We start from the raw sequence: 27,078 nt of genomic DNA on the forward strand, positions 1-27,078 counted from the left end.
CTCCTCCTCAGGATGTGCCATACATTTTCAACATGAGATAGACTGTATTTATGAAACTACACATGTAAGTTGTGCAGAAAGAGGTCTGCCATTGTCCTGTTGAAATAACTACAGCTCTTGCCTTGGTTGTTGCTTATGACTTACAAATTCTAATGTGTACATCTGCATCAAGGGCTCTTTCACACCCATGCAAATCACCTACATCATGACCACAGATGACTCCCCAGTCCAGCATGTAAGCTAGCTTTTAAATCTTTCACTGATAACTTCCTGGATATTCTTTCTCATCTTTGGCATGCAGAACTAAAAGTATGTATTTCCCACAAGCAACTGAAACATGACCACAGAACACAGATCCACTTTCTTTTGTCCATATGAGAGAAGCTCATGTGTAGATAGTTGTCTGCACACGGCAGATATATGGCTTCCTCTTTATGAAGTAGAGTCACATGTTACATTTCTGGATATAGCAGTAGACTGTGTAAAATAGCATTTTCCAGGTGTCCCCAAGTCCATTTGGCTAAATTCATTAAAGTGATGCAACGGTTTCTCATAAGGTACACAACCAACAGTGTTTTTAGGCTTTGACTTTTGATGCAGTTTCCCAAATTCCCTGAATCTTTTCACTATATTATGCACTGCACAAGCTGAAAGACCAAAGTACTTTACAATATTGCACTGAGAAGTATTTTTTGAAACTCATTGATGATTCTGGCACAGAGTGGTGAGCCACGCCCCATCATTGGTTGGAGAGATTAAAGTTTGGTGGGTTCTACTTTTAAACATAATCCTGACACTAACTAGTCTTCTAATGATAGAAACGTTCAGAGTGGTGTTACTTTTACAGGAGTTACTATATATTCTATAAACTCTCAAGTCTTATGTTGACTCTCTCCCCTGCTCTTCTTTGTGTATATTGTTGCATCAGAATAGGAATTTCTATTTTTTGAAATTAGAAAGACACTGACAATATTTCTTTATGTACTTGTATCTGTTAAATAACTGTTTGAACAAATTAACAAATAACGAATTACATTTTCCAGAAAGCTAGGCAAATTTTTCTTAAAAAGCAATTTGTATATAAATAGAGCCATGAGGGCAGTTTAGCCTTATTTTCATTTGTATGAACTTGTAGACACCTGAAATATGAGCTGAACGACTCCGTTTTTTTTGTCTCAAGCCCCAATGATCTAAAACAAGCAGTATTATATCAGTTTGATATAAAAGCTTAATCAGAAAGAAAGTTACAGCGTTTTAAAGAGGTAAAAGAAAGAAGTGGAAAGTAATATTGCTGTGTTACCACAACGCGCCACTCGGGCGCGCTCAAACTCCGCAGCTCACCTGTATTAACGTATGAGGAACAATTTAACTGTTATTTCTATTAACTTCTCAGTTGTGTTGAAGTGTAACTTTCTCTAGTAAAACCTAATTTTTCACTGCAGGATTATCTAATCGCTTTAAGAGTTTAATCTTTTAGAGACAGGGAAACTGCCCATTTATTTCAATCTCGTCAGTGGGTGTGTGTACGTGTACGTGTACGTGTGGGTGCGAGTGTGTGTGTGTGTGTGTGTGTGTGTGTGTGTGTGTGTGTTTGTAAAAAATGTAGGAAGTAACGATAACAACTTTCCGACCAGGACGACGTGGAGACGTAAATCTTCCGTTTTTCAAAGAAACAGTTATTCTTAGAGCAATAACATCGGCGAATTTCGGAGAAAAAAAAACCCTATTCGCCATTTAAAAGTCATTATAGTCGTTGTTTCATTTTTTTATTTTCTTTTTTGGAAACTCGCTCAGGTGAGGAATCTTTTTTTTTCTCTTCCCTTGTGTAATTGGAGTTCGTTAACGCCAAACGGAGAGGTAGCGAACTTCATTTTCTCTTTCCTCTCCGCGGATTTTCGGCTTTTAACGATGAAATGAGTCAGTTTTGTCCAAAGGTGAGGCTTCATTTGAAAGTTCGCGCCTGCTTAACACCTGTTACTGTTTATTATTTGTCAGCTGGAAGGATGTTTGTGTGGGATTATGTTGGAAATGCTAGGATTATCGTTGCTTAAATAGCCTTGCAAGTGACTTGTGTTGTAAGCAGAAGTTCAACAAACATACGATTTCACACATTTATCGCACTTTAATCGTACTTTTGATTTATTTACCCTACTTTAAACTGATTTTTGGTGTGTATGTAATTCCACAGTGGGTGCGGGGCAGTTAGTTATGCTGAGGCCTGTCTTCGAGTATCAGGATGAGCACTGCAGATGAGACCCCTGAACAGGATGGAGAGACCCGTGTTGTGCAAATCTACCCCAGGCTGTCACTGGACACAGCTTCTCACTGTCCCCTGCAGGTCAGCGCTGGGGACACAGCGAGGATGGTCATCCACACCTCTGTGGTCACGCTGGGCCTTGACCCCAGCCAGACATACAGTTTGCTGGAGGTCAGGGAGAGTGGAGGGGAGGAGAGGCTGCTGAAGGCTGAGGACTGCCCTTTGGAGCGAGTCCTGCTGTGGCCTGCAGAGACACAGAGGTGGCACCCTCAGAGCCAAGGTTACTACTTCACCCTGCAGCAGCAGAGCAACAATGGAGCAGAAACCACCAAAGAAGACTCAGGTGACCTCTGCAACCTCTCAACGGTCACCGAGGAGAGTGTTCTGGAGGTTTTACGTCGGCGCTTCTATGAATGTAAAATCTACACTTACATTAGCAATATCCTCATTGCTATCAATCCCAATAAGTTCCTACCTGTGTATTACAACCCCAAGTATGTCAAGATGTATGAGAACCAGCCACTGGGCAAACTAAAACCTCATATATTTGCCATAGCCGACGTGGCTTTTCGTGCCATGCTGAGGCGGCAGGTTAACCAGTGTATTGTAATATCTGGTGAGAGTGGGTCTGGGAAGACTGAAAGCAGCAGTTATCTTATTCACTGCCTGACTGCACTCAGCAAGAAGACGTACTCTTCCGGGCTGGAACGGACCATCCTCGGGGCCGGGCCAGTGTTGGAGGTAGGTCACTGTGTCATGAGGATGACTTACTGAAACTCTCCAGAATCAGAGTGTCCTCAGAGGCTGTTTAACATCTTATACATTCTTTATATATTGCTAGAATAAACGGAAAATATTTGCAGGGATTTGAAACATGAGAAAACAATGTTAGTACAGAATGAAAAGCAGAAATAAGAGTTTGTACGATTCTAACAAGCTTGAAAGTCAATTGTCAGAGTCTGAACCCTCTTAGACAAGCTTTCTGTCATTTCTTTGAGTTCTCTTCAGGAATACTTCTCCAGGCTTATTTAGGACGTTCCAAAGCTCTTCTTTGGATGTTGGCTGCCTTTTATTGTGTTCATCTGCCAAGATGATCCCACACTTCTTCAGTAATGTTGAGGTCCGGGCTCTGGGGAGGATTCATCCCTTCATAAGACCTGTTGTTACTAGTTTTCGGTCCAGTTCTTGAGTCGTTTGGCATACCTCAGCCTTTTCTTCCTGTTTTCCTTGTGTAAGGATGGTTTCTTGACAGCCACCCTTCCATTGGAAAAATTGTTGATGAGTCCTTGGTGAGCAGTAGATGGTTCAACTGAATGTCCAGATGCATTTCTCAGGTCCTGTGTCAATCCCCCCTATTTCTCAAGCACATCACTTTTATATACTGTTCATCTGCTGAAGATACTTTTTAGGCCTACCACCTTTTCTTTTGCTTTTCGCTTACTTAGACTTATTTTTCTTTTTTTTTTCTTTGAGGGGCACAGTGCATACCATGCTGAGAAGTGCCAAATTTTGGGTAAATAGTTAATTATTATGGGTCTTTACAAGGCAGGTAGCTGGTAAGAAAGTACACCATGACACAATATAAAACAGTTTGCCTGTTGTTTGTTATACATAGACAACACTGGTTTGTCCCTTAAGTTGAGCACTGTTTTAATGCTTGAATATGTAAAGTGGGCTGACAAACAAACAAAAAAAAAAGGACTGGATTAAAATTCTTTTAAAAGGACCTTCGGAAAGCCTGGAGAAGTATTACTCAAGGCCACTTTAGAAGATTACAAAACATTTTTGGCTGCTTGGAAGCAAAATATAAATACATGAGAGAAAGTTCAAGACTTCATTGCACTGTATTCAACTCAGATTACTGGGATTTGAAAAATCCACAAGAATACACATTAGACAGTCTTAAGCCTGTGTAACCAAAAGCGAAAACACAAATATATCTTTTGACAGTGCTTTGAAATGGAGAAGAGCATACAATCCTCGCATTGTAGAAGGCACCAGCTAAGAATGTTTGGAATTTCTGCTTGAAAAATTACATTAAATGTTGTATTTTTAAAGCTGTTCCTGCCAAGGTTGATATTAGTTCACGCAGTTCAGCTCGTTTTAGTAAACTGCTTTAAATTTTCTGATCCAGCTTCTCAGATGTGAGTACTTGGCACTTAATTCTGGTTATTTTTCAAAACAAGCAATTGAACATTTGTTCTAGTTTGATGTGGCTTCAGCCCAAATCCAGAAAAACAACTAAAACTCGACTGTTCCCTCTCATGGGAACGGGGTGGTTTCAGTCTTATTTAGATCTTGTCCAAAGTCTTACTGTGAGAAAAAAGTTCAGGTGTGCCCTCCAGTCTTTTTTAGGCATTACTAAATTTCCCTTCCAAAATTTGTTCAACCACAAACCAACTCTCATGTTCTAGAGGTCTGAATAACGTCAGCATATTCAGTGTAATTACGAAAAACAGTCCTCTGTTGGTTGAAGGCTGAGCAAAGCTGAACATCTGTGCAGAGGGTAATGTAAGGATTGTCTAACGTTAAAATGGCAGAACCTGAGTCAGGGTTTACTGATCAACAGACCGATATAAATGTGTTTCTTGTTTCGTAGCTTTAGTTCAGAAATATCCACAGTGGTTTTATATCCTTTTTTAGGCTTTCTACTTTGGTTCATGTCAGAAACAGAAAGTTGCTAATAAAGAACGCGCTCTCTTGTGCAGAAAATACATTGGCATACGCCGGCCACAGAAGTCCATGTGATCTGAATAAGTGCAAGTGGCAATTTATGCTGACGCAGTGCATGATCTGTGATATGATAATCCTCCACATTTAGATTTACAGCACATGAAGACGTTTCCCCCAATAAACGAAACGTCAAGCAGTGACTGTCAGCGGGGAATTCACACTTTAAAACATCACTGTGGGTTTGCAGTTATCTTTGTTTTTTCTGTTGAGGTTGTGCTACATTTGCTGTGTCAATGAGTAACCGGCACAATATTCGCTTTCTGTTTTGCTCATCTGTTACACAACTCCAAACTGTTAACTCAAATGAAACTGGGCCAAATGCTATTTAAGGGAAGCACCTGCCTCTTATGATGAATCTCGGCGTCATGAGACAATTACCGGTGGTTTATTAAAAAAATAAACAAAACTATCAAAAGAAAAGCACTAATATTATAAGCGTAAGGACTGAGAATGGATCAGAGTTTTGGAAGCAGGGCATTGGTTGGTTTCATTTAGTTTAAGCCGTATATTTGGGGGCACAAAGTAGTATGTTGTTGCTGTAGTAACAGTTTCATCCATGTTGGGTGTTGCTCTTTGCTTTGCACCATTTTGTGTTTTTTTTTAAGCAGTAGGTGTGGAAATAGCAGAGTTCTCTATCAGATCTACACACTGCTTTAATTATACACCAATACAGCAGCTAACCTGCTACACAAAGGATCGCAGCCCACTCTGCTGCCGATGACACACACATATAAAACACACTCCCAAAGGGCCCGACTTTCATTAAACAGTGACTAGATATAGATTCTGCTAATCTCTGAACGATTCCTGCGAGTTTCTCCTTGAAATGATCCACAGCCTGTTGTGTTTTTTCTGCTAATTGGATTGGTTCTCCCTGTGGGCTTTGTGGAAACATTGATTTTGCTTGATGGGAGCATGTGACTCGTTGACCCAGTTTGTATTTTGATTTTTTTACCTGGAGAATGAGGAGCTAACTTGCTGATGTTTTAACGACAGCATGATATTCACCTCTGTAGTAATCTGGATCATTAATTGGTTGCTTTGGATGTTCATTGGTTCTGCAGTTAAGCTTTTTTTTTTTTTGTAACATCTTGGGATTTCCAAGAAACACCTCAGAGTCAGTTCCTCATTATCTGAAAATCAAAATCTGTCCCTTTTTTAAATTCTTGCAACTCCAACTTCACTTTTATCTCTGGTGGCATCAGTGTCTCAAGAGAACAACATGTGATTTTCATCTGCCTGGTGCTAGATACCAGCTATCAGCTCATGTAATCTGTGCCCATATAAGATGTGTGCTGTTAAGGTGTCACAGTATAAGTTTCAGGATTTATAGAATGGCAAAAAATCTGACTGGTGTTTGCCTAAATGAATTGGTGATTTTTGCTCAAGTTTTGCGTTGGTGATCAGGACGCTCCACAGAGGGGAATGTGCAGGGCGTTGTCTTTGAGGGAACACCAAAGAGAAAAGAAACAGAGACGTGTCGGAACAGGCTCAGCCAGGTCTGGGAGACCTGCTGAACAAAGTATCAATCACCTCCTCTTTCTCTCGCGCGTCACTCTATTTCTTCCTCTTTCCCTTTTGTCCAACTGTTTTTAGTTCAGGGATCATGGATTATGGCTTTTCATAATACATGGTCTTCAATCTCTAAGGAGATCTCAGTTTTCTAAGCCCATCGTCAGAAACAGTACATTGTGTAAAATGTAGCTTAAGAACAGAATGCGATGATTTACAAATCTTTAAAAACTTTATTGTAGTAAAAAGACAATTTATCATATGTTGAAGGTTATATTTATTTATTTTACATCATTTGTACGTATGCTTATTGGATGGGTGAATTTTCACTTCTGTTTCATGCCATAAACATTTTTAAGTGTAATTTGTGACAAATTGCCATAAAAATGTCCATCTTAGTCATTTAGTCGTGTGATTTCTCCAAGTAACAAAATCAAACAATGGTGGTTTGTACTTTTGATAAGGTTAGTTTTTAAATCTATGTTTTAAATCAGCTCAGGTATTATCAAACTTGTTTCATGGCTTCTGGCATTTTCCACTTAATGTTTTTTCAGTTCAAATTCCTGTTCCTGTTCAAATTCCATCTACTTCACATAAGGTCTGCAGAACTGCCAGAATGCAGTCAGGTTTTGAGTTTTTAAAACGATCCTGATCATCTCCCTCAGGGGACCCAGCCTCTAAAGTGAGACACGGCAAACACCTGTCTCTGTTCCTGTACCTTATTCAGAACTATCTGCCCTTTTTTACTCCACATGCCTTTCATTTTTGTCTTGCTACATCCTGGCTCTTTATCTGAGTTTGACTGATATGGAGTTTGAAATTAAAGACATGTGTGTTTAAGAAACCCTCCAGTGAATTTACAGAGGTTCACTGGGTAGGAACATTCCACTGATTTAAAGCTCCTCCTGACAGCAAGTGATCGCCACAGTGTATCTCACAGACTGCCGACACATTGCTCTGGCCTGTTAGGACACAACCCTTGCACTGGAATGAAGTACAACAATATTATTAGAGGATGACGTAAACTGATTTTAAATTAGTTTTTTTTTTTACCTTGAGAAAGTTTAGTAACAAGTGATCAGCAGTAGGCAGATTTGATGTTACCCTTTTACTCTCCCTTCACTCTAAAGGGTTGCAGCTGATAACAAAAAAAGTAAAATTATGTACTTTTTGCGTAGTTTTACTTTCTTAAGGACATTTTTCTTGTATTTACCCTGGTTCATAACACAGGTTCTGTAGCGACAGTTAAGGAGGTTCAGATCAGCTTGATATTTGTCTTCGTATAAGGTTTCTTATGACATCAGTGTTGTGCCATCCACACACCACAATGATTTATCTGATAGCTCCTTTGTGCAGTAAAATGTTTACTAATGTTTCTGATGCCAGTGTCTGCATGTTTACTTGTGCTGTTTATGTATTAAACAGGCTTTTGGCAATGCTAAGACAGAAGAGAATAACAACTCTAGCCGCTTTGGGAAGTTCATCCAGCTCAACTACCTGGAAAGCGGTGTCATCAGAGGGTAAGGCATAGTGTTTTCTTCCATTCACCAACCCTCTTTATTCATTTACTGAATGTTAAAGGCCTTTGCAGTGCAGCTAGCTGTTTATCCTGGGTTGTATTGTTGCTTCATGTACAATAACAGTTAAGTTTTCTTCTTGTGTCGTAATCAGGACAGAGTAAGCATTCTCCCCTTGCTTTTCTGTTGCAGGGCAGTTATTGAAAAGTTTCTACTGGAAAAATGTCGTCTGGTATCCAGAGATAAGAGTGGAAGGTATCATTAAAACTTAAACACCATTTATGTTCTTACTCATATCAATATAACAACCTGGGAAGTTGATCTTCTTGTATATCAACTTTTCTCACAATGGCAGCAATTTTCTGCGTCACCTCTTGTGTAGGCCTTTAAAGCCTGATCAAACTCAATTAAACACAGTGTATTTAGTTAATAACAAAGCTGAGATCAAACTTGATAGAGCCCAAACTGATTTAACGATGTGACCTCTGACCCGCAGGAACTACCATGTGTTCTACTATATGCTAATGGGTGCATCCAAAGACGAACAGGAAGAGTTTCATCTATTAAAGCCACAGGATTATCTCTACCTCAAGCAGGTACTTTTTATCTGCACATTTTAAAGCTGCAGAGGTGGAAGATGAGAGTAAAGGGGGAAAACCAGTGGTAGTTGTTTAATAAGAATGGCTTCCCCAATGTGAAGAAACACGATGGACGCTTTAACATGCGAGACTTCTTAGAATTTAAGCTAAGCTTGCACTACAGCTGCTTTCTCTCCAAACCACATTAAGTCTAACATGCACAGTAAAGATTCAGTGAACAAACTGTCACACTCTCTCATTTAATGCTGTTTATGTATTGTGACTTTGAAATGTGAGCATCTCAGCAACTTCATTTTCAAAAGGTTTTTTTTTCCTCTGTTACAGTTTCAAAATTACAAAAATAACAAATGAAGGGAAGAGTTGGGACACCCTGCGTGATTAATGCTTAGTAACCGTCTTTCAGTTCTTGTTTGAGAGTTCTTCTTTTTCAGGAAGAATACCCTCTCACGTCTGTGAAATTCTAGCTCCACCTTGCATGTACAGTCATTCTTAATCCTGTTCACAGATTTTTAATTTTGTTTTGATTGAGGGAATGTGATTCCCTGGGCAAAGACTTTAGCTTGTTACTCATTACTCTAGTTTAGAGGCCGTCTTCTTTTATCTTCAGCTTTTGTACAGGTGGTGATGTTCAGATGCTGATTTTTAATTGACTTTGTTCTTTCCTCTACCAGTAACATTTTTGTTTTGCCACTGGCTGCTGCACAAGTCCAAAGCATAATCAATTCGCTCTTGTACTTAACATCTGGAAATCTGCTTATTTTATGTAGTGTTTTATCTGTTTTTCTATAATTATACTTTGGCCAAAAAGTTCTAGAGAGTGGACAAAAAGTTTTACAGATGACTTTTCAGTTATGGTCTGTTGAGCTTTCCTGAAGGTATTTTACTGTGAAACAGGGCTTTTGTTTAGCCTTTTTCACAATCCTACAAGCGGGAAGATTCCTTGGTTTTCCAAATTTCAACCTAAGATGTAATATTCCTGTTTCTCAATTGCAAACTGGTTAACTGAAAACAACCAGAAAACATATTTTCCTATCCTCTCCTACACATAAATTAATGTAATTTTCAAATTCCTAGCTGTTCAGAGGAGCCTATAGCTGCTGATTGCTAATACAAAGTTTAATGAGTCAGAGTTATGATATAGCTTAGAAACGTACATCACTTTAAACCATGCTGAAAATAACACAGTCCAACAAGCTCAAGCCCAAACTTTTGCATGGTTCTCACATCACTTTTGTCTCTAAAACTATTCAAAACAAAAAAATAACTCAACAATCTGCCATAAAATGTAGATGAGAATATCTAATCTTTAACCTTATATCTGATAAATCACTTTATCTGCCTATGTCCTAAAGTGAGTGGTCTCTGTCTGATTTGTTAGCTACCAACAGTTTCCCAAAATATTACCCTTCTTTATATCTAATAAGTTTTTCCCATGTTGAAATAGATGCATTTCAATCAAGATTCCCAGCTAATGCTGAAACATAACATTTAGACTGACACCGTAATCAGTATCAATGTAAACACTTCAGTGACTGTTGTTGATATTTCTTGTCTCTTCATATCCTCTCTGCCCATTCTACAGGAAGACCTCCATTTCGACGATGAGGAGAAACTTGGGCAGGAGTACAAGAGGCTCCATCAAGCTATGGAGATGGTTGGCTTTTTGGCCTCCACTAAAAAACAGTATGTGTGGTTATAATAATGAGAAACCTGCCTGAAATGGCTTTCTATATTCAATGTTTTAGAGAAAATTTACAGGTCCAGTCAGCGATCCACTTTTATATCTGCTCCCAAAACATGTTTTTTTTTGTCCACTTTTCGTCTTGGAATAATCCAGCATTTAATCTAAGCACACACCTGAAAGTTTAGGCAGCCTGAAGATTCATGTTTTCATATGAACTCTCATTTGTGAGCTCTCCATTGGGCAGGGTTTTAAGTTTTTGCAGTGTTTTGAATGAGGTTTCTTATCCCTAAATTGGAGTATACTCCTATCTATCAATAGTGCCAGAATGGTGGGCGAGTGGTGCATAATTTAACTGAGCACTGTTGACTCCTTTCTACTTTCTATACTAGTGTGAGTAACAGGTCAGAGCTTGTCAAGCAGGAGAAAAATGCAGCAACTATTTCAACAAGCGCCTGCCAACCTCAGGACATAGTGTGCATATGAAAGAACCGGTAGCATAGTCTATAAACCTGCTTACCCTGGTTAAGAAAAACACACAACAATATAGGTTTAGAAATGTATTTAAGTTTATGTTTGTTATGTTGTGTTTTTAAGGACTTAGTTTAATTATAAAACAGAATCTGATGCACAGTAAAATACATAAAAAATGTGAACGTTCTTCTTTACATGTACAGTAGATTGAACTAACTCAAAGCTCATGACCTGAATGGACAGCTTGTTCTTAAGCTCTTTTTCCTGATATCAGAGTGAGAGTACGGGAAGGATTATCATTCAGAAAGTGCAACACTGAGGCCTGATTTGGGAATAAAAAGTTTCTATTATATATATATATATATATATATATATATATATATATCGGTGATGTTGCTAAAATTAAAATTTCCATACTTGTGAAAATAGTTTTTTGGTGAAAATACAAAAATGTGTGTGTGTGTGTGTATTCCCACTTTACAGCATATTTTCCATCCTCTCTGCCATCCTGCACTTGGGCAATGTGACGTACACATTGTCAGAGGAAACTCAAGTCCTGGAGGCTGGACCAGCAGAAGTCTTATCAACACTGTCAGACCTGTTGAAGGTTTGTTGATAAACCACTAATTATGTGTGCCATACTCTGTCATTGCAGGATTAAAGATGAATGCTAAAATTCTCCAGGTTATTTTATGCTATTCAAACAAAACCTTTTAGTTGGGATTGTCACTGAGTGGAGATCCTACATTGTCTTTTTCTTTGTAGGTGAAAAAGGAACCACTCGTGATGGCTTTGACCAAGAAGAAAGTTGTATCTTCTAACTCAACTGTAGTTTCACAGTACACACTACAAGAGGTATAAATTTTGAATTTAGTATGGGCAGCCCTCTTAAATGAAATTAATTCCATTTTTTGTGATCGTCCTGCATCAGACACATTGAATCTTTGTGGGCTCTGTTTGTATTAGAGATGTTTTTTCCCATTTTGTTGTTGTTTTTCCTAGATTTTTAATTAGCTTTGTTTGCTGTTCGGGGTATTAGATTCACCCCCACACTTTCATGTATCAAACTATCCTTTTGGCAAGACATTAAACCCACTTTGACTCCAATATGTGCAACTGTGTGTGATTTATAGACAGGAAACCTACATAGAGTTAAAAATGGACTATTTACCAATTATTCCTGTGTTTTTAGGCCACTACAGTGAGGGACTCCATGGCCATGGCTTTATACGGGGCCCTGTTTGACTGGATCATCTTTCACATCAATCATGCATTGCTGAATAAACGAGATATGGAGGAGTCCATCTCAGTGAGTCTTTTTACTCAGATCAGTGACAATTTGCCTTACTGACTGCTTGAGAACTACAAACCCTAAAATATCAAGTCGTATCTTCCTGTTGTGGTGCTGTGGATTTAAAATTCTGAAATATTTGAGTTAATCGGTGATGCGTAATTCAGTAGAAATTTGGACCCTTTATGTTGTATCAGTTATAATAATCCAGTATGCTGCCTTTAAAGAATTCTATTTGTGTCTTTAGTGTCTGTCTGTCGGTGTCCTGGACATGTTTGGGTTTGAGAACCTCATGACAAACAGTTTTGAGCAGCTGTGCATCAACTACACTAATGAAACACTGCAGTATTACATCAACCAAAACATCTTCAAGCTTGAGCAAGTAAGTTTGCATATTTCTGGGACTTTCAGTTCTTACATCTGTTTCATTACAATCAAATTGTAAGTAAAGAGTCTAAACCACACAAACAACATAAACTATGCATATGCTTTTTGCCAATTACTTAGGTTTGTGATTATGTATTTGTGGTTGAAATAAATTCCAGGAAGATTACGTGTCAGAAGGCATCACCTGGCAAAACATCAACTTCCCTGACAACAGTGGCTGCATTGAGCTGATGAGCAACAAGTCAGTGGGACTCTTTGACTTGCTGGATGAGGAGAGCAAGTAGGTGAACTGTTCTTAGTATCAGCTCTCCCACCAAACCTTTAAACCTAACGTTTACACTTAGCCCAAGTTAAGCATGTCCAGCCTTTTTAATAAAAAACTAAGAATACAATATGCAGTGTAATTACAAGATAAAAACTTAATTAGCCAGAATTACCTATAGATTCCTATTACGACTTCAACATATATGTGCTCAGTGCTTGTTCTGTATTAGCAGACCAGTTTAACTTCCATATTACATCCGTTAGTTTGCTCCAGGAAGAAAGTAAAAATAGTCAACTCTGAAACTAAAATGACTGCCACACAACAGAACTTGACCCTACTGAGTTTATGATCCAAAAATAACTAAACTTTCTTCCATGATCACATACTAACTTAATTAAGAATATTTCATCAGTACACCAAGCATCATCAGAAACCAACACCTTCATAGTTTATCAGCATGATTAGTTTACAAATATTGTTTCTTTTTCTGTTGACTTCACTATCTGGTCTCATATTGGTCTTGTTCGCTTTTCCAGATATCACAAGTTGAATCTGACAGTCTATCCTTCTCTCTCTGTGTCTTCAGTCTTCCTCAGGCCACACATGAAACCCTGTTGGATAAGTTGAAGCAGAAGCATCAGAACAACGCATTCTTTGTAGCCTCTCCAACCACCGAGCCAACTTTTGTTATCCAACACTTTGCTGAGAAAGTTAGATATCACATCAAGGTAAAATTCCTGCACTGCAAAGCTCTCTATTGTCAAGCCTCTTACATTTAAGTTAAAGTAAATATTGCATCATTCAGCTTAGATCCCAGTGACATATTGTACAGCTGCATTAGCCTTGTTAGATAAGCCAGTGTGGGAAAATATTCAAAACTTCCAACCAAGTGAATGATTGATTCCCACTGCCTTGTAGACTATGAAAGCACTATGTTTGTAGTTGTAAGTTGTAGTAATTGTATCTAAGTAATAGGAACTGTAGCTATTAGAAGTAACTACAGAAGTAGAAGTACAACCTGGATTTATTTGCCATATTATTAATGATAGTTTTTCTTTATCTTTAGGATTTCAGAAAGAAAAACACAGAGCACATGCGTCCTGAAGTTGTATCACTTCTGCGAAGCAGCGAGCGTTCATTCCTGCATCATTTGGTTGCGTCCAGCCCAGAAGCGCTGTTCAGATGGGGCGTCCTACGAGCAACCATCCGCATCCTCACAGTCTTCAAGAGCATGGGACGGCAGCGGGCAGAAATGAGTGCGTAGCTTTACCTTATAGACCTGCATAGACTCGGTCTAAAACTTTTTAGAAATTGTAGCGTTGTACAACAAAATTTTTCTAAATATCAGCATCGATCTGATATTTTCTTCTTTGTTGCAAGTTTTTAGATTGTTATTTAGGTATTTTTAGAACTTACTTATTGTATTTTCACAACAGTTGCTGCAAGGCGAAGCTCCCGTAAGTCTCTCAAAGACCTTAAACGTCACAGCAGTCCAAAGGACAGGCTGTCCAGGTAACTATAGTTCTAGAGTGTACTGAAAGCAGATGTTTTTGGTCAGTCATGAAGCGGAATTAACTTTCACTTGAAGCTGGTATAGTAATGTACGTTAAAAAAGGGAAAAATTTGCTCTTTGCTGATGCAAATTAAAAATCCTCTTTGACTCTTACAGCACCAACATGACTCTGGATTTCTCCTTTGATCATTCTGATGAACATCCTATTGATGTGTTTGGTGACATCTTTGCCAGTTACGAACAGAGAAAGTATGGGCTACATGGCTTTTATGGCACATTGGATTTTGTTATGAAAGTTTGTGCTTTTGTTTGCCGAGCTCTATGTTCTGTGGTACCTTACTATTTTTGTGTTTTCTGCAGGAAAAATAGAGGCAGTCGAAACAAGCAGGTCATTCCAAAGGTAAAGCATTTTTGGAGCGCTTTGCCTTTTAATGCTGTTTGAAAAGCATCGCATGAAAATAGAAATACACCCGGTTTAATCCTTATTTTATCATCTAAATTAACTGCCATCCATTTTCTGTACCCATTTAATACAATTCAGGGTGGCGGGTGGGGCAGGAGCCTATCCCAGCTGCCATTGGGTCACCCTGGATATCCTGGATAGGTTGCCAGTTGTAAATTAAAATCTAACATTGCAAATAGGCATCTTAAGCAATAACCTGCAGATATCTTGACACTTGATCAGACAAGTACAATATGTTGTTACAAGGAGCTATACTTGGCATCTCCTCAAAAAACTTGATAATTTTTTATTTCAAACTTTAACCTACTTAGAAATAGTGTTAGAATGGCTTCACCAGTTAAAATATTGTATTTGACTAGAAAGGGACCAAAGTGCTTGATGCAAAGGAAATATTATTATATAAGAAATATTCTGGTAAAAAGATGGTTGGAAAAAATAAAATGAAATCCACGCCAAAATAAAGCCTTAAATCAAATGGAGAAGAGGTTTCAGTGCCATGAACCACATTCTTACAGAATGTGTCAACAGTGGACAATCTGCTTTTCATCTCTGTAAATGCACCAGATGTTGCCTCCTTCCCGGCCCGCAGATTTGCAGAGATGTGGTTGAAGCTGGGACACCACGCTGCTATTGATCCGCCAACCGGAAAGCAGAAAAAAAAAAAGGCTGAAGTGCGACATCAGAGCAGACTGTTTTCATAGTCTGACCTATTGTCTACCCGATTAACCATTTTAAAAAAAAAACAAAAAAAAACAAAAAAAAAAACACTGGATATATCATAAGATATTTAATCTTACTTAGATATCAGTTTTTAATATTTACAGTGTAGGGCTTCTGAGAATGAGAAAACTTTATTTTTCTTTCATCAACAGAACCTCATCAATTTGCGTTCACTCCAACACATCGTTTGTCTTACGGCGCACGACCGAACCTCCAAATCCATCTTCCATCCTTACCGGAGAACAAGGCTTCCTACAGTTGGCACCCAGTTTCAGGTTTGTAGTCTGTCTAACATCATGTGATAGTATTACATGGAAGCTGTCATTTTACACGCCCAGTTTCAACTGAAATTTGTTAAATCTCCTTTTTCAGTCTTGCTTTGGTGCTTTATTTAATGACATATATATATTTATATATGACAATCACAATACACTTTGAAAAGAATAAATCCAAGCTTTTTTATTTAAAAAGTACATTAATTTGTTTAACAAGTAACTAGGCTAGTGTTCAGTCTGATATAAAGATAATGACTGAAATCAGATTGGCTCATTGCATGTATGTTTTTCAAAGGCATCACTTAGAAAGCTGATGGAAACAATCGAAAAAGCAGAACCGTACTTCATTTTCTGTGTTCGCTCCAATGCTGAAAAGGTAAAGTCATCTGCAGCAGCATGCTGGCATTTTGATTTAGTCACGCATGTTGTGCTGGAAAAGACTGGAAATGCTGTCTCGTTTTTTATAGGAAGAGCTGCGCTTTGATGATGCGCTTGTGCTGAAGCAAATCAGATACACGGGCATACTGCAAATGATTCACATCCAGAAGTCTGGTTACAGAGCCAAATACACGTTTGAGGTAGGTGCTCCTTATCCTCTTTATCAGAAAAAAGCAAAGGAAAATCATTTTCATGGAGCAATAATAAGAAGAATCCATGTTTTTTTCACAAATGGTCGGCGTGACCGTTGGTAAAAGTATGAGATTTTGAAAAAGTAATGTCATAACACATACTTTCTTTTAACATTACATACCTAAAGATATATATGTATGTATATTTATAGCTAGTTAGATATCTATCTGGATATATATGTGTGTGTGTGTACACAGTAGATATAAATGTGTACATTTAAAATTACATTGCAGGTTTAAGTGCAAATAATGCATGAGTACTCTTGTCAATATAACAAATTTAAATTAATGCTGCACTTAATCTGTAGACCGGGGTTTATTACTGCACTTAAGTCTGAATGTTCTTTCCTCGCTTCTAAGTTGTTTTGGATAAGAATGCTAAATGCCAAACCTTCTTGGTTATGTGTTCTCTTTATGGTAGGAATTTGTGAAGAACTTCAGGATTTTGCTTCCAAAAGGAGCCACTGCATCTCCCGAGCAAATAATTGAACTGTTTGAGAGGATGGGGTTGGATAAGACCACCTACCAAATAGGAAAAACCAAGGTTAGTTATTATACCTCTATATAGATATTAGTGCTCATACTCATGTTCTGGTATATATTTAATATTTTATATGTTAATAATTAATTAATCAAAAAATATTGTACTGACAGCACATAAAAGTCCCAGATGTTTCTCCTGTCATTCTTTCATCTACTCAGGTTTTCCTCAAGGAAAAGGAACGGCAGTTGCTTCAGGACACTCTGAACAAAGAAGCTATGCGCCACATCATCACCCTGCAGCGCTGGTTTCGTGCTTGTCTGATACGGATGCACTTTCTGCAAAAGAGAGATGCCACGACGATCATACAGGTGCAGTTTTTCTTCTTAATGTAACTAAATCAGGTGACACGAGCAATACATTCACACAGTTAAATAATAGTTAGCTACCTCAATGTTAACAAAACAGTTTCAATACCTTCTTTGAGAGAAAGCTGATTTTAAAGGGGAACGCCGGTATTCCAAAGAATGCCAACTTTCACCAAACTGCTCTCGGTGAGTAGATGAACGTATTTCATGCCAGAAATAAGGTCTAGGTTTAAAAATACCGGAGTTCCCTTTTAAAGGATTAACCTCATTGCAGCATAAGATTGAGGATCATTCATATGTAGTTCATATTTGGGTGATCAGTCTGCAAGACATTTACAGTCTTTTTGGTTTGCCTGTTTATTGGACAAAGCAAGCCAGAATTTATTTCCAACGTCCAAGAGCATGACAATGGGATTAAGCTTAAAGAGGATTTCTGGTGTTTCAGAGGAGCTGGCGAGGGTTTTATGAGAAGCAGAACCGAGCCGCAACAGTGATCCAGGCAGCATGGTGCAGTTCCCTGAAAAGACGAAAAGAACAAGAGAAGAGGGATGAAGATGGTTGCAATGATCGACCTGGACGAGTCAGGTATAAATACTGTAGCTCAGAGCCAGCTTGCAGTGAAGCAGCGCCAACAATTCCAGTTCCAAACACACAATTTTACCAGGAGAGAGCTGCATGATGGCAGAATAGAGGCAAACACCTTCCATGATTGTTTTATGGGTTCCAAGACAAACCACATAAAACATCTATAATCGCATGAAATTGTTTGCTTATATTTGGAACTATTTAAAACCACTGAAAGTGTTTTTTAAAAATAAACAAGCATTTATATGTTTATAGCATCAGTGGAATAAAGGCTTTTACTCTTAGTTTTGTGTTCCACACTCATTGACACATTTTTCATTGGGTGCCCCTATCTGGCAGTGCCATGTTATGACTGCACAATGTTTTACACACATACAAAGCAGGTTGGGTAAGTACAGCTAACCTTTGCCTCACAATAAATGTGTCCAAGTTATGTACAAATGTTCTCTGCTCTCTGGTGGCCAGTTAAAGTACATACACTATTGTGAGCATATGTGTTGCCTGTTGCTTATAGACCAAGATTCAGGCCAGAGACAATGTATACAGGATAAGCTTTAATTGGGTAATATTGTCTGGTTAGACTTGGTTGCTTTGAGCAAGACTATAATGGAATTCTTGCTCTGTTACTCTTTGTACATTTTTATTTTTTTTTAGTTAAAATGTCAACATTTGTACATGGATATAGTTGCCATCATACCAGTCTGATTTAATGCTTTTTACACTGCAGCTTGGCAAAAACACCATTGAGGAGGCAGCACAAACTAGAGCACAGCCCCGACCCAAACAGAACCCAACAGCCTGACCCAGGCAGCAACCATTCCGCACAGAGGGATGCGAGCAGGGAGAAACGAGAGGGCAGAGGATCCCCACCCCCCCTCAACAGACCCTTCTCCCTCCCTCTTGACACTAAAGTTGCCAGTGATCGTTCGACTAACCCCTCAAACAACAGTTCGCTCCAACGCTACACCGATATCAGCGGCATGAAGGAGAAGGCTAAGGTGTGGAGAGGAAGACACAGTGAAGGTGATCCGACAGACGAATCAAGTCCTGAAATGCTGCGACGAAGACCAAATAAGAAAGACGAGTTTCAGTAAGTTCTTCAATTTCCAGAGTCCGTGACCACAATAAATTCATAGAAATGTCTTTCTGCCTATCAGCTACATGGTGGCTGATGTGGCAGCTCAGCGAAAATGCAGATATGATAATCTATCTGTAGATTATTTATATGGAAAATACCTCTTTAAATATATGCAGTTTTTATGCATTTACCACTGACTGTGTGTGTTTTATTTGTGACCCATCATAGTCCTCAACTCTTATTTCCCTCTGTAAATAGTCGCAAAGGGAAGTCCATGTCCGCTGATGAACTGTCCAAGATCAGCTCCTCAGGCTCTGACAGCTCACCATCCACCACTGAGGTAACCATGGTTTTTGTCTTATTATGGAATCCAAAACACGATTTAAAACGGTGCACCTAGAACGTTGAATCCTTCTTTATTTTTGCCTCTTTCAGAGTTGTTTTCAGTGTCCTTTACCACGTAATTGATGCTTTATCTAAGGGGTCTAGTTCAATACTGTAAGATTTTGTTATGCTGACAAACGCATGTGAGGAAGCTTCTTGCTCGTCAGTCAAAGGAAGCCTCTCGGTCTGTGCCTCATCACTTTTCCTGGCCCTGTTAGGTCAGGGTGCGTCTACGCAAGCCGAACAAACGCAAGCGACGTTTAGCCTTCGCTCGCAGCGGTTTGATGATTAACTTTGGGGGCTCCAAGGAGAGTGAATACTGGAGCTTTCCTCTGCCTCCCATCAGCCCTGCTGTACCCATCCTAAAGAACTCAGCCAGTAGCATGGATGTCCGGGCCCTCCAATCCCAGGTCAAGGTACTGACCAAAGGGACATGTCGACCAACCACAACTCTTCTCTGCATGCAGGCCTTGCACATGTATGTCCAAGTGGACTTCTGATTTCTGCTTTGCAGTCCAGGACATTAAATAAAATGAGCTGTTGCTTTCAGTTGTCAAGGAAATATTAAGGCTCATTTCCAAAGCTCATTTCTGAAATTTATTGTCTTTCCAGCCAAAGGAACAAGTTTAGACTTGCACAATATAATGGATAGCATTGATTGTGGTATGTTTTTGTCAGTTTTTTTACGGATTACGATAAAACCAGGTTATTACTTATTTTTTACTTCTACTGATACAACAACATTAACCATGGATAACACTATAATTCTGTATTGATTCATAAAGGCATATAAACATTTAAATCATATGGTTTGTTTAATTATTTGCATCAACTTTCCTGCATTTTAAGATACTTGGTTAAGAGCCAGTCATGAAATTAATAGTTGCCCCAGGCAAAAATTATTATCATTTACTAAATACTTCAATTTAACATTACTTGAATAGTTTTCATTAATCTGTTAACATCTTAATCTGGTGATTAATATGTAATATAAAATGTAAAATATGTGAATTTGCCCATTACATTTTACTAACCTATGTCTGCACAAATAATACTTGTTCATATAAAAGGTAATATAAACTAAAGCAAAAACATTAAGCTGGTGGCAGGAGACAGAGTAACTTTGCATGATAAGTAGAGATGGTGAAGGACTACTCTGGTACTATTTTATCATGTTTATGGGGGTATGTTTGGTGGTGAAGGAGCTGTGGGGATCCTTTGGAAGACACGGGTGTAGCTGCTGCATGGAACACAGAGAGGGGACATCTGTCGCTGGAAAATCAGAGATGCATGTACTTTGTTACTTGCCCACAGGTTTCATATTTTAACTTGTTGTGCGTTCATGTTCTCATACTGTTACAGATGTCAGCAGAACTTGATGGCTCAAGGTTCAGCCTTCCAGCCACGACCATCAGTGACGGCTCAGGACAGCAGGGCTCTAACCAAACACAACCCACTACCCCTGAGAGGTAAGACCATTCATTTAGTTGATTCATAAAGGACTTATTTAGGAATTCCGAGACAAACTTTTTAAAATTGACCATGATTAATCTTTAATGGATTTTATCTGGGTTTTCCTTTTTGCAGGTTGTCCTTCCTTAGTAAATTGCTGAAGAAAAGGGTTCCCAAAATATCTCCGAGCAGTGACTCTCCATCAGATAAAACTGGTAACTAAAAAGTCAAATTTGGCAGATTTTTTGGAAAACAGCAACCTGATATTTGATTGAAAAGTGGTGAAACCCAAAAATGGAGGTTTAACATCATAATATTTGTGTGGCTACTGCCTATTTCTACTTCCATTGAGAGGTTATGTGATAAACGATTAATTTAACAGGTTTTTGAAAAGTTATTAAACCCTTTAACAGTTTAAAGTGAAGCCACTATATACAAGATGCTCACTTTTTTTATCAAGCATATACCTCATCACCTGTACCAACCCCTTATAATGATTAAACTTCTTGTTCTCATGTCAGGACTTATAATCCCATCTGTTCCTTTGCTTTTTGCAGTCACATTGCCCAGCTACAGTCCATATCCTTACCACCCACCTAATCAAAACAGTGCCAGGGCCAATCGTAACCCCACCATTCGTATAAGCAGAGCCACACGAGCACTGCAGGGGGAAGTCTCCCTGGATCGAGAGATCACCGACTCCAAGGAGCTACGAAATCTGGACGAGTTCCTTGGGAATCAGGTGAGATCACCATCTGATATATAGTTCACAGGTGAAAGGTAAGTATAGCTATAGCTTTTAGATCAACTGTACAAAGGGCAGGCTGAAAGTAGTCATTTTGCCCAGTTGTTGCACACAATTTTAAAATCATTCCTGAGGAGAGCTTAAGGTTGGGCCTGAGTTTTAAAGTCACATAGAACCATGTAATATGTGAATGAACAATGTTATTTAGAGATTAAGTGACATTTAACTCCCCTCTAATTTTTTCTCATGTACTTTTTCAAAAGGAATGATCCAGTTTAAGGCAAAACATTTCCTGTGTTTTACTTGTTCTCATTTTCCCAACTTTTATCGTCAGGTTAATGAGCTGCAAACAAGAATGAAGGAGCTGTCAGCAACAGAAAGTGTTTTCCTTAGAGCCACCATGGAGTTCAGAGAGACCATCAAAAGCATGTACTCTGTCCAGGTGAGTCAGTAAACATCACATGACACTAGAAATGAAGTTGTTGTTAGTCTGACCAAAACTGGAGATTTCAAACTGTTAAGGCTGTTAATAAGTGCAGCATGATCTGCAAAAATCATCTTTCAAGTGACTTAAAGTCAATGCCTGTGCAGTGAATTTGGCCATACTTACTGTACATGTACAGGGATCTTCCAAAGACAAAGTTTAAAATGGCAGAGATGTTTTTTTTACTCAGTCCAGTGATGAAAATGTAATGGTGAATAGCTCTTTTTCATGGGTACTTTGACCAACAGAAACCCCAAATTGGCTACAAAGATCTGATGAAGGGCTACCGTAACAAAGTGAACACACTAGCTGTATCAAGGGAGAAGACCGAGGTCTCTCTGGTGGTCAACCTATTCCAGTCTGTGCTGGATGGCTTTATCAGGGGTGAAATAAAGCGAGCTGATTCTGAACCAGCCAAGGTAGATGTAATGCTCTGTTATCGGTCCCTAAAGTACTTTGACAATTAAAGTTGTTTGGCTCACTGAATATCTCCTTCTTGCTTTCTTTGAGGGCACTAAGACGACAAAGAAGAGAAGAAAAAAGGAAAAATGCGTAAGTTAATTATCTGTATTAAGTTTCCTCATAATTAATCAATTTATAATGCCAATGTTTTGCTGTACTTCTGTGTCTGTAGCTTGATAGTCCTTTGGATCACCTGTTCAGCACCTACCAAGTGAATATTATGCAATCGTGTGATTTGTGTGGTTCTTACATCTGGGGAATGGAGAAGGCTTACATGTGCAGTGGTGAGTACAGAAAGCTTTGCGGCCACAAAATGTAACAACGTTTTAAAATGTACAAATGCAGTTTGACTTAAGTGTTATTTTTTTCTGTTTTTCATTTTAGCTTGCAAGTTAATATGTCACAAGAAATGTCTGAACAAGATTATCACAGATTGCTCAACACGGTGTGCCAGGCGGGTAAGAACTGACATGTTTGAATATAAAAAAATCATACAATCATTTGATAGTAATCGAAACATCCACCTATTTTCAAGACACTCTTGTCTATATATTATCATGTCTCGTTTTCCCTTGTTTTAGGATGACAGTGTACCAGGCTCCCTCCATTTTGGGGTGCAGGTGTGTGTCCTGACCAGTAAAGCTAACCCCATTCCCAAAGTGGTGGAGTTGTTGCTGATGCACGTGGAGCTAAATGGCCTCTACACTGAAGGCATTTACCGCAAGTCAGGTTCAGCCTGTCGAGCAAGGGAACTCTACCAGATTCTGGAGACTAGTAGGAACCTCTTTGCACCTCGGCTCACACTTAAAATGCACAAAATCTTGAAAACAGTACTTCCAGTCAGTCGTGGTTATTTTGACAGTTTTGGTAGCATTATGTGCTTTTCCTTGTATTGTTAATTGGCACAACTTTCGTGGGGCCATTATAACCACATTCAATGATAAAAGGTCCAGGAGAACTCATATTCTATTTTCTTTCTTTTTGATTTGCTCTGAAGCACAAAAGAAATAAGTAATAGATCAAGACACCTGCTAACTTGCTTGCTGTATTTTTAAAACAATTCAAAATTATTACAAACCCTATGCTCACATCCTTTTGATGATGAAATTTTTATATCACATCCTTTATTGCTCAACTGCATAGACTGGAGAATATATACTCTATATATTTTACATTTCAGTTAAACAATGTTACTTTAATCCGTCTCATCATTCTTGCTCCATCAGATCCTGAGGCAGTGTGTTTGGATAACTACCCCATCCACACCATCACAGGTCTTGTTAAACGGTGGCTCAGAGAGCTGCCGGACCCCCTTATGTCCTTTTCTCTCTACAACGACTTCCTTCATGCTGTGGGTGAGGAACTATTTATAGCATTTAGATTTTTAGCTGGTAGGATTGTTTGCTTTACAGACGTACATTCCAGATTAATGAGCTCATTGGTTGTGTTGATAAGAAGATCCTGACACTCTGAATTTAAACAAAATTCTGTGCGACTATCCTCCAAAAATGCTGAGAAATAGTACAAATATCTACTTCTGTCATTTGTAATATGAAACGGTAACATTATGGATGTTTTTTTTAGTATTAATTAATTTGATTACCTGCAGAGCTGCCAGAGAAAGATGATAGAATAAGGGCTGTATACCAAAAGGTTGATGAACTTCCCCCTGCCAATTACAATACTTTGGAGCGGCTTATCTTTCACCTGGTTAGGTAAGTAGATTTTTTTTTCTTCTTCTTCTTCTAATTAGTAGTCTCAAGAGATTTTAACCTGCGTGTCTTTTAGGGTTGCAAAGGAAGAACAGCACAATAAGATGACAGCAAACTCTCTTGCTATTGTGTTTGCGCCCTGCGTTCTGCGTTCACCTGATGCTAATGACCCCTTCCTTGGTATAAAGGACGTTCCTAAGACAACACTGTGAGTCCTGTAAAGCTACACAGTCTTCAAAAAGTTGTATTTAATGCTTAGTGTGCACTGGCAAAACCTAGTTTCAAAATCCCCTGCTCGTGTGTTTAGACAGTAAATACTTCTGAAGATGCATCTTCGACTATGTTTTCAGCTGTGTGGAAATCCTGATCTCTGAGCAGTTCAGGCGCTATAATGAGAAGATGCAGAATATCCAGCAGCTGGAGTATGCAGAGGCTCTGGCTGTCAATCAACTGAAACTGAAGAGACAAAACACGGTGAGATAAGAAATGGAAGGACAACAGAAGGTCTAAATAACACCTGGGTAGTCATTTTAAGGTTTTTCAGTGTAGTATTGCATTGTGCTTTTGAACAGCCCGTGCCTAAAGAAAAAACATCAGCTCACAGAAATGTAAATCAAACTCACTGTGAAAGTGTGTCTGTATCTTTCTGTTAGTTATTGTTAATTTTACATTAATCAAAAGAAAAGAAACATCCAGAAGACTAACATTTATTTGCATTCAGTCATGCTTATTTACATTTTGTAATATAGACGGCTATAGCTTGCATGTACCACCGAATATTTATTCCTCATGTTAAATCTGCCTTGTGGGATGTCACTGGCATTGCCTGGATCGTATCACATTACCCACATGCACTGGAATCTTCGTGTGCACCAGACCTACATAGTCAGAAACTCCACAGAAGGCCCTGAAACAAACAGAAACTCTAAATATTTAAAACTTTTTTTGTGTCTGGTTGACTGGACAGATAAACAACATATTGCTGACACAAACACTGTTCTGTCTCTATGTAGGTTGTGGAAAAGCCTTCAGAGCTGGATAGTCCAAATCCGGTACAATCTGATGAGTCAGAGATGACCCTCATTGAAAGGATCAAATCCATCAAGCAAGAAAAGTGAGCTGAAACAAATTTTTGTTACAGTCACCGAACATTTATAATACCATTATTACCACTGAATGATTTGAAATGTTTTTCATTTTCAGGATGGACTTGGCCTGCAGGTTGCCTGACCTGGAACAAGAGCAATCTGACTGTGAAATCCTGGACTCTTCATCATCGATGAGCACAGATAGTCTAGATCGGTTGGACAGTTTTGAGTCAGAAGGTCAGTGGTGAGGTAAAGTACTTGAACCTTCCTCTGGATTAAATTTACAATACAAAATTTGTGTTTTAAATGTCCCACTATTATTGCTGATGGCACGTCTCACATGTTATCATGACTGAGTTCCGTGTAGAAAATGGCACCAGTCCAATGCACACAAAACCATTGCCATTAGAGGTATGGTATGTCTCAGGTGTCTTACAGTCTGGTTTTAGGATGTATAGCTTGTGACTTCTAAATTTATTACTACAAATAAGGGCAATGTGTGTAGTCCTGGAACTGGAGTTATACCCAGCAACTATAATTTCTACTGTTAACTAGCTTTGTAGATTGCGGCAAAGACCTTTAAGTTTTTGTTTTTGTCTGGTTCTACTCTGTGACACTGGATATCATATTCTATCACTGAATTACACTGAAGTTCACTTGTCAAAATTGGACACTGCATAGTAAATGCCCTCATCCCAAAGGTTTTGATTCACTGATTTTATTCATAATCACTTCTTCTTTTTTGGTTTATGTCTTACCAAAACAGGAGGTTATGTGTTACTACAATGCTCAATCCTAATGTGTTAACTCGTGTTGTGTATTTGTTAACAGGAAAGATGAACATGCAGTTGAAAACCCAGAAACCTGACTGCCCAAGTGACCTGTCACAGAGAGTCAGAAGTCTGATGGCTCAGACAGATAATGAACAGAAAGAGCTCACCTCTGGACAAAACACAGATGTCACCCAGACCATGTGCCTACTGCCTAGCCAAGACACTCCATGCCCAACCAATGACCCACAGGTCACCACAAAGACTTGGAATGGGAATTTTGATGACCTGGAGATCCCTTACATTGATGAGGAGGGCGATCAAAGCTGAAATTGATATCACAATATCACAAGTAGTGACAAATCTTAATATCTCCACGTCTATGTTCATTCTACACAAAAGAAACTGCACTTTGTTTTATAGACTTTATATTTGTCAGTGCTGCTACAGATACAATGTGCTTTGAGAATTTGTATGTACTTTATGGGACATTATCCTTACTGTTTATTCAGGGTCTTTATGTCAGATGTGTAGAACTTCTCATTATCTTTATTTCAGTTCTCTCGGTTTTAAACATATCTCTGACCTGTACAGTACACATTTTATAAGGCCATTGTGTGACAAGCTTTGTAAAGAACAAACAGGACAACAAGATTAGAAGTGAATGAATATGCAAGTGCCTTCTTTACTAATGGACAGTACTTTCAGATCAACCCACATTGTACTAAAGGCAGTGTGTTGTGTTTGTGCCAAAATAAAAAAGGGGAGGGGCTACTGAATTAGTACCAGAAGTTATAAGGTTGTTTATTGTGATTCTGCATTAAATATATTGTAATACTGCAATTTGGTAATTTAGAGGGTTCAATCAGAAAATATTTACTGGTCTTATTCTTTCTAGTCTATTGTAAATTACATATGGTACTACTGTGACGGATCTTATTCTGTCTACTAAAGTTTTAGCCTTTAGACTAATGACTGACCATTTTTATTATGAAAAACATCTGTCTATGCATCTTGTTTTTTTTCTTTTTTTGTGCATGTCTGTACATTTTATAAAGGATATGAATTGTGCATTTTGCGGTGGGTGTTCTCAGAGCTTGTTACATGCCACCAACTGAAATAAATTAATAGTTTTGAAGTGTTTCTTGTTCGG

The 27,078-nt window shown here is 38.6% G+C and overlaps 1 protein-coding gene across 6 annotated transcripts; it reads left to right on the forward strand.

Moving 5' to 3' along the window:
• The first annotated feature begins 1,585 nt into the window (after positions 1-1,585).
• LOC140269406 (myosin IXb) lies at positions 1,586-27,068 on the forward strand. Of its 6 annotated transcripts, none has more exons than XM_072364467.1 (41): positions 1,586-1,794; positions 2,189-2,998; positions 7,928-8,022; positions 8,212-8,274; positions 8,516-8,615; positions 10,201-10,301; positions 11,257-11,380; positions 11,539-11,628; positions 11,966-12,082; positions 12,312-12,446; positions 12,610-12,731; positions 13,303-13,444; positions 13,783-13,972; positions 14,153-14,228; positions 14,386-14,478; positions 14,590-14,629; positions 15,565-15,687; positions 15,983-16,063; positions 16,155-16,265; positions 16,738-16,860; positions 17,019-17,168; positions 17,611-17,750; positions 18,478-18,840; positions 19,087-19,168; positions 19,431-19,628; positions 20,575-20,681; positions 20,800-20,879; positions 21,222-21,406; positions 21,744-21,851; positions 22,142-22,312; positions 22,404-22,445; positions 22,528-22,639; positions 22,740-22,813; positions 22,937-23,129; positions 23,582-23,710; positions 23,965-24,070; positions 24,144-24,275; positions 24,418-24,541; positions 25,081-25,181; positions 25,271-25,392; positions 25,987-27,068. In XM_072364467.1, the coding sequence occupies exons 2-41, from the start codon at positions 2,237-2,239 to the stop codon at positions 26,253-26,255; spliced, it is 5,676 nt and encodes a 1,891-aa protein (XP_072220568.1). In that variant the 5' UTR covers positions 1,586-1,794; positions 2,189-2,236; the 3' UTR covers positions 26,256-27,068. The 6 variants fall into 6 exon arrangements, with proteins under 6 accessions (XP_072220568.1, XP_072220573.1, XP_072220567.1 ...); XM_072364472.1 differs by lacking the exon at positions 1,586-1,794 and adding an exon at positions 1,815-1,934 and having other exon boundaries at positions 25,271-25,404; positions 25,987-26,126; XM_072364466.1 differs by lacking the exon at positions 1,586-1,794 and adding an exon at positions 1,816-1,934.
• Positions 27,069-27,078: the final 10 nt, after the last annotated feature.

This window comes from Leuresthes tenuis, unplaced genomic scaffold, assembly GCF_036924035.1.
Source record: "Leuresthes tenuis unplaced genomic scaffold, fLeuTen1.0.hap1 SCAF_14, whole genome shotgun sequence".
NCBI lineage: Eukaryota > Metazoa > Chordata > Actinopteri > Atheriniformes > Atherinopsidae > Leuresthes > Leuresthes tenuis.

Excerpts from the sequence above, each read along its gene's own strand:
- LOC140269406 (XM_072364467.1), top strand. The coding sequence starts at position 2,237 with ATGAGCACTGCAGATGAGACCCCTGAACAGGATGGAGAGACCCGTGTT. Across the intron at positions 12,447-12,609 it reads ACATCTTCAAGCTTGAGCAA|GAAGATTACGTGTCAGAAGG; the intron begins GTAAGTTTGCAT and ends AATAAATTCCAG. Across the intron at positions 17,751-18,477 it reads GATCGACCTGGACGAGTCAG|CTTGGCAAAAACACCATTGA; the intron begins GTATAAATACTG and ends TTTACACTGCAG.